Source organism: Nematolebias whitei, chromosome 21 (assembly GCF_014905685.2).
Source record: "Nematolebias whitei isolate Nwh7 chromosome 21, NemWhi1, whole genome shotgun sequence".
Taxonomy (NCBI): domain Eukaryota; kingdom Metazoa; phylum Chordata; class Actinopteri; order Cyprinodontiformes; family Rivulidae; genus Nematolebias; species Nematolebias whitei.
This window is the reverse complement of record NC_056518.1, coordinates 31745792-31753815: the sequence shown is the minus strand read 5'-3', so window position 1 is coordinate 31753815 and position 8024 is coordinate 31745792. Positions and strand designations below refer to the sequence as shown.

At 43.1% G+C, this 8024-nt stretch overlaps 1 protein-coding gene across 1 annotated transcript in view; it reads left to right on the top strand.

Moving 5' to 3' along the window:
- Window positions 1-8024, top strand: part of slc8a3 (solute carrier family 8 member 3) — a 54148-nt gene that overhangs the window by 43125 nt on the left and 2999 nt on the right. The window contains exons 4-6 of the mRNA XM_037694609.1: window positions 4805-4822; window positions 5924-6048; window positions 6250-6349. Of these exons, the coding sequence (XP_037550537.1) occupies window positions 4805-4822; window positions 5924-6048; window positions 6250-6349 (243 nt within the window). The remainder of the gene's footprint in view (window positions 1-4804; window positions 4823-5923; window positions 6049-6249; window positions 6350-8024) is intronic.

The window sequence follows — 8024 nt, the reverse complement described above, 5'->3', positions numbered from 1 at the left end:
CCCATACTAACACTGGACAGGACCAGCAGGGTACCACACTTTACCTGTCCCATCCTAAAACTGGGACAGGACCTGCAGGGTACCACACTGTACCTGACCCATCCTAACACTGGACAGGACCAGCAGGGTACCACACTTTACCTGGCCCATCCTAAAACTGGGACAGGACCTGCAGGGTACCACACTTTACCTGACCCATCCTAACACTGGACAGGACCTGCACCCTGCTGGCTCCCCTTGGTTCTGTTGTCAGTTCTGACCTTCTCCAACCACTGTGCCTCAAGAGCGTCTCTGCTCTTTCTGACATGGCTTTTTAAATAAGTGTGTTGTGTGTTTGCAAACAAAACACTCGTGCTCATGTCTGGTCCACGTGCACAGACAGAACCTGCAAGACAATCGCTAACTCAATGAGCAATGTCTGTTTTTAAAAACCGCTCCCTGCAGGAGTCACAGAATCGAACAACACTCACAGAGTTACCACAAACATGTGTCAGGCGTCTTATTGAAGCGTACGGATCAAAATGTTCAACAAAACCTTCTTTGGTTCTCTAAAGGAGAACAACCCAATCTTCTTACTTATCAGAACAATACCTGCAGTCCTGGTTAACGGTGCACCCAGCACGTTGTGTCTCGTGGAGCCCGTCAGTTTTCATATGTTGTAATCTGAGCATTATCTCAGCAAGAACATGTTAAAGATGAACCGGTGTCAAACCAGAGCATGCTGCAGCTTTAATGAGCTCCACAGGAGTAAAAACAAGACTTTTCAACCATGAAAGACTTCTGTCAACACGCTTGAGTGAAATCACCCAACATTCAGGTAAATAATCAGTTTATTAAATGTAGCCGTGCTGCTTGACAGGATGACGTCTGGTGAGTGCTCAGAGTTCTAACTCCCTTTGAGGCCACTCACTCAGAAACCTGGATACACCTTCACAAGATGAAGGACGTGCTGCAGAGCTGCCAGGCTCAAAGATATAAAACATATGTCTTTGTCTTCTCGCTTCTTCTGCATAATTATCCTGTGTGTGTGTGTCTGTGTGTGTGTGGTGGTGGTGGAGGGGCTTTGGGTTAGGGTTAGGACCCCTAGCGTTGTCTTCCACATTCCAAATGAGTTGATGAAGGCTTTTAGTGTTGATGTTGTGTAGTTTGAAGCAGTATGAGTCATGGGCTCCCCTGCACAGGTTTCTGTGACTGGTCTTACAGTCTCACTCCTGCCAACCAGTAGCTGGTCCTTGGCTGTCCTGGTGTTGGTGCCAACTCCGTTCTGTGCCTTGCTCAGGTATTGATCCATGACCCTATTCATCTTAGCCAATATGATGCCTGATAGGAGCTAGCATGTTGTACAGAGGCTGGTAGTTGGATGGGATTTACCCTTCCTTTCATGATCAGGGCTGTCCAGCCTTGGGTCAACCACTCTGGGTCCTGGACCCTTCCGTTAGCAGCTGGTTCATCTGAGCTGCTAGGTGTTCATGGAGAGCAGTCATTTTCTTTAGCCAGTAGGTGTGGATCATGTCAAGTCCAGGTGCAGTCCAGCTCTTTATTCCTGAGGCTCTGTCCTGGATATCTGTCACCGTGATGAGGACTGGTTCTTGTTCTAGTTCGGATCTTAGATCTTGTAGCCATGGGGAACCATCACTGTGTGATGCCTCCTTCTCCAGTGTTGCTTCATCTCAGCTCTGGGTGGATCTCCTCTCATGTTGTTCTCCTGCCACTGTGAGTCCACCACATCAACACAGCTGAGTTCTGCTCCATGCCTCTTTTGGCTTCTTGATGCTCACTTCATTTATGAAAGTTCACATCTGTGCTGGACATGGCCGGCTCCTGTTTTGATTTGTGAACTGTCAGAGCAGCTTAAAGATAGTCTGGTCTTTGCAGCCATTTTGCATAACCGTTTTATGAAAGAGCTTTAGCCAAAGAAGCAGGTGGCCCACAGCAGTGATCTGGTAACAAGGATAAACAGTGCACTGCATTTGATTTAGAAGGTGATAAACTGAGTCCAACAACAAACAGGTCAATCAGCACCACATCTCTGGAAAGAGCTTTAAATTGAGCTGATCAAGAAGTGAAAATCACTGAAGATTCAAACAGCTCTGCCTGGTCATCTAAAGCCTCTGATTTGTTTTAAAGAGCTGACATTCTGTCTTTCTTTTTTGGATGTCAGGAGAAAGAATGATGGAGACGTCAAAAGCAGGAAAGTGAATCTTTGGAACGTTTCTTTGCTCTATGTCCACACTGCAGTGGAACCATGGATCTCACCAAATGATTTGATGTGTATTTGTAGGCAGTTCAATTTCTATTCAGTTTATTTCTTTGGCTCCACGTCCCAAGAGAAGTACAAAAACATCCACATACATTCACACAAAAGGCAATTAGTAAGCATTATCTATCTAAGGAAGCAGCACTTCGTCACAGTCTCCCATCCTGAGCAAGCACAAAGGAGACAGTGGAAAGAAAACACTCCCTTTTAACAGGAAGGAACCTCCAGCAGAACCAGGCTCAGGAAGAGCAGCCCTCTGCTTCGACCAGCTGGGTTTGAGAGGACAGGAAGTAGAAACAGACAAACACAGAATGACAGGTCCAGGTGAACTTTCTATAGGAGGATATATAAAAAAAACTATTAAGATAGAAATAATTACAAATACAAACAGGTGGAGTAGATTAAGTAAAGACAGCAGCAGAGAGAGGAAATGAGGTCAGTTTGTCCTCCAGCAGTCTACGCATAGCAGTATAACTAAGAGATAACTCAGGAAACCCAAGCCAACCCTTACTATAGGATTTATTAAAAAGGAAAGACTCCAGCCTAATCTTAAAAGCAGACAAGTGTCAGCCTCATGGACAGAAACCAGAGCCTGATAACTGAAACAGCTTCCTCCCATTCTACTTTTGGAAACTCTAGGAAACACAAGTAAACCAGTGGCATGAGAGCAAAGTGCTCTGTTAGGAAAATAGGGAACAGTATGATCTGTAATATAAGATGGAGCTAGGTTGTTAAGAGCTTTGTTGGTTAGAAATATGATTTTGAATTCAATTCTGGATTTGACAGGGAGCCAGTGGAGAGAAGCTAAAACGGGAGAGATATGATCTCTCCCACTAACTCCAGTTAAGACTCTGGCAGCAGCATTTTGGATTAACTGGAGACTTTTTAAAGAAGTTTTTGGAAACCCAGATAACAAACCATTGCAGTAGTCCAGTCTAGATGTGACAAATGCATGAACCAGTTTTTCTGCATCATTTTTAGATAAGATGTTTCTAATTTTAGTGCTATCACGCAGGTGGAAGAAGACAGTTCTAGTACCGATCTTAAATTAAGATTAATTAATGCGGGGGATGAAAGACGTCCTGATCAAAAATAACACCAAGATTTTTAACTTTAGAACTGGAGGCCAGATTAATGCCATCCAGAGAAAGTGAAAGACTGAACATTTTATTCACAAGATGCTCAGGTCCAAAAACTAAAACCTCAGTCTTGTCTGAGTTTAAAAGCAGAGAATTAAGGTTTATCCAGGTTTTATGTCTTTAAGACATGCTTGTAACTTAAATAACTGATTGGATTCATCGGGTTTCATCGACAAATAACTGAGTATCACCAAAGTTCATGCTCATTAATCCAGGTATAAACCTAACAATGTTCAGTCAGGTCATCTGGATGGTTTCTTTTGTCAGCAACAAAATAAACCATCCAGATGACCTGACTGAAAATTTGTTGGATAACTGAGTATCATCAGCATAACAATGAAAATTTATCCCATGCTGATTAATAACTTTACCTAATGGAAATATATATAAGGTAAGGAGTATTTGTCCAAGCACTGAGCCCTGAGGTATTCCATAACTAACTTTGGTCTATAAAGAAGATTAATTATTTACATTTACAAATTGGAATCTATCAGATAAATATGATTTAAACCAATTCAAAGCCGTTCCTGTAATACTAGTATACTATTCAATCAAGTCTCTGTAGTAGAATATTATGCTCATCTGTATCAAATGCAGCACTGAGGTCTAACGGGACCAGTGTAGACACCTGTCTGTTGTCAGAGGCCGTGAGAATATCATTAATATGTTTCACCAGTGCAGATTCGGTGATGAGCTCTAAACCCTGACTGAAACTCTTCAAACAGATTATTTCTGTTCAGATGTTCACGCAACTGACCTGCAACTATTTTCTCTAGAATTTTTAGATGAATGTTAAATTAGATGTAGATCTATAATTGGACATAATTCCTGAGTATCTTGATAAAATAGAAAGGCGCTATATAAGTACAGTCCATTTAATTTTTACTTTAATTTCTTAAAATGTTCAAGGTTGTTTGTTTTTTAAATAAAATGTTGGGGGGTTTTTTACATCCTGATCATCATCATCTGAGACCTATGGTGCAGTGGTAACTTGGAAATGAAAAATCTTTAGTTTGATTCCACGTCCGTATGCCGTGGTGTTCTTAAGCACCCCCGCTCCCCTTGGTCTTAAATAGTTGTTTGTATCTCACATGTGATGGTCGAATGCAGAGGATGTAGTTTCTCCTTTAGGAGGGAACCTAAAACACCTTCAGTGCTTGTTTCAGTGATCATGGGTAAAAGTTCACAGAACAGAGATTAAACTAATAGTTTTAATTAGTGGTGCTGTGCATAATGTTCATTGTTAGTTTTTGTCTCGTGATGCAGCTCAATGTCATGAAACAGTTCAAACTCGTGCAGTCAGGTGATCATTTTCATCTTTATTGAGCCTCCATTCTCTGAGGCCTTCAGTCTGATCCGTGTTTGCTCCTTCATCCCGTTTTCATGACGTGTCTTCTTCCCTCCACAGCCCTGTTGTTGGCTGACGGTGAGTTGCTCTTCCTTCATATGCAACCGCACTAACATCACTTCCTGTTTGTGTGCTGTGGTTTAACTTTCGCCCTGCTTTGAAACCTAAATTGCAACTGAATAATTCTGGAAAAAGTTGGGATGTTGTGTAAAATGTGGATTAAAGGGAATGCAATGATCTGATGAAGTCATTTTTATTCACAGTGAAACGGTAAACAAATCAAATACTAGAGGTATATGTAGAGGTAAAAAAAGTACATTTTGGATTTTATGGCAGCAACATCTCTTTAAAGCTGCTCCAGGGGCAACAAAAGTTGCACGAATAAGGGACAACAGGATGTTGTTGTCCTACGTGTCTCACCTGTCCCACACATGGGACAGGTGGGACGTAGAACGTGTTGTAAATGCAGAGAAATGTAAAGACGTGTCGTCTCACTGATAGTAAAATACAAATATTCTGTCATGTAAAGAATCGAACAGGTGTTATTGTAAACAGAGCTGTCTCAGTCCTTCCTGCTGCTGAGTGGTGCAGGTGTAGGAAGGGCTACCACCAAGCAGGAGACATCATGAAGACCAAGGAACTCTCCACACAGGTCAGAGGTGTGAAGAAGCTCAGATCAGAGTTGGGTTATAAAAATGTCCCAGAACCCTGAACACCCCACAGAGCTCCATGGAACCAGTTTTTAGATAGTGAAGGATGATGTCACCACAGGAAACCTGCCAAGAGACCAAAACCCACAGATCTGGTCAGGAGGACAAAGATAACCCTGACAGAGAAGGAGGATCTGTCTGGAGGACCACTAGAAGATGCACAGAGATTAACTTTATGGAAGAGTGGACAGGAAGAAGACATCAAACCTGTGGAAGAAGGTGCTGTTGAAGGAAAGATGGAGGGAGCAAAATACAGAGAAATATTTGAGAGGAACCCCATCAGGGTCCATCAGGGACCATCAGGGACCATCAGGGACCATCAGGGACCATCAGGGATAGATGCCTGTGCAGCCTTGATGTCAAACAACCTTCTGATGGTTCCTCTGAATGGAGCTCAACGTAACAATCGGCTGAAGATACACTTTATGTGACTGATTTGTTTTCTATTTTCAACCCCCCTCCCCCCCAGATGTACCAGACAGGAAGCTCACATCAGACGAGGAGGAGGCCAAGCGAATCGCAGAAATGGGGAAACCGGTGCTGGGAGAGCATCCGAGGCTCGAGGTCATCATCGAGGAGTCGTATGAGTTCAAGGTGAGCAGAGTTGATTCAGCGGCGTTTCTCCTCGTCCCAGCACGTTTGTTTGGGGGTTAGATGATCTGTGGTGTGAAGGTCCTCCTGCAGCAGCTTGTGTTGCCTCTGGATGGGTGGCACTGCCATCGTGTGGTGAAGCGTTGTATGTCCCAGCAGGAGCGAGGTTCTTCTGTGAATGACCCCGTGTTGGTTTCCACGCAGAGCACCGTGGACAAGCTGATCAAGAAGACCAACCTGGCGCTGGTGGTGGGAACAAACTCGTGGAGGGAGCAGTTCATGGAGGCCGTCACAGTCAGTGCAGGTAGGGTTCATCTTCTGTAGGCCACGTTTCACCCAGGTGTTCATGTCTGAGAGGTCGGGGGAACTAAATGTTTTTATTTGTTTTGGATTTAAAAAGTATTCACCCCCTTGAGTGGAACTTTTCCACATTTTGTGACAACCACAAACTCCAAACTGTTTTTATTTGCGATTTTATGCGATAGACCAACAGAAAGGCACGAAGCAGTTGTGTGGAAGGAACGTGGTTCATGGTTTTTATTTTATTTATAAATCAAAGTCTGGAGGGTGCGGTGTGCGTTAGTATTCACCCCCTTTTTTCCGATTCCCTGAACTAAACCCCAGAAATGACTTCATCAGAAAACAGAGTCCACCCGTGAGTGCTTTAACCTCAGGATATATCCAGATGTTCTGTGAGCCTCAGATGTCCGTTACCACCTCAGAGACGTGCAGCTGGAGTCCAAGACCAAGCTGCTTCTACTGACTCGGCTTCTCACCTTTTTTTGTTGATCTGTTTCCTAAAACCCCGACAAAAATGATTAGTTTTAGCTGTTTTCCTATCATTTCTTTTGTAAATATGTGCATACTAGTACTAACACACAGAGTAAATTATATTCACTTTAACTTTATGCTTTATTTCTTCAAAGTAGGATACTCAATTTCTCCACAAATAAAAAAAGACAAACACATAAGCCTGCACAGTTATATATATATACATATATATATATATATATATATATATATATATTAGAATCCAGTCTTCTGTGATATACTGTACGTGCAACCTGGATATGGGCACCAGTGACCCCCTGCAACCTGATGGATGGATGGATGGATGGATGGATGGATGGATGGATGGATGGATGGATGGATGGATGGATGGATGGATGGAATGTTAAAATATCAACAAATGTTAACAATTAGATGTTTTTAGTTTTATAATTTCACACCTACTGGCCAGAAAAGCCCCCTCTAACAAACTTAAAGTGGCCCATGGGCCACCAGTTGATAATGACAATCATAGCAGGTGTTGAGGCTCTGGACACGTTTAATTTAGTGAACGAAGGGGCAGAAATGACTCTTTTGATCGTAAAGGTTGCAGCCCCCTAGTCTAGAATAACCTGATGAAGATGAACAGACAGCTCGTCTTCATCTTGGCGGTCTGCAGCAGCAGCAGGCCCACAGAGACGCCTCGGTTTGTCCTCTGCTGCTGAAATATTGAATCTGGTGACGCTCTTTACTTTTTCATGATCCATGACCGGCTGAAAAATGCATGCAGTGCTCCTGGACTGGCAGCATCCCGTCTGTCCTCATCTGTCCTCGTCTGTCCCTGGAGTCTGCTAATGGGACACGGAGGACGAGACGGAGAACCTCGGGTCTTTTCATAGCCTTGCAGAACCCTTTTCACTACTTTTCCTTTTCATTACCATTTTATTTTAATTTGTTAAAAAAATAAATAAATTTGTACGCATCCTTTATGATTATCTGTTGTTGTCCACTGTTGTCATCACTCTTGGTTAAAATCAGGTCTCTCTTGTAAATGAGTCCCCGAGGCTCAGTGGGACGAACCTGTGTGAATAAAGGTTGAATGACTCCTGCACTGAGTTTGAATCAGAACAACTCAGAATACATGAAACGTGTGGAGCGTCTCGTTTCAGCAGCTAGCATTCAGCAGCTAGCATTCAGCAGCTAGCATTCAG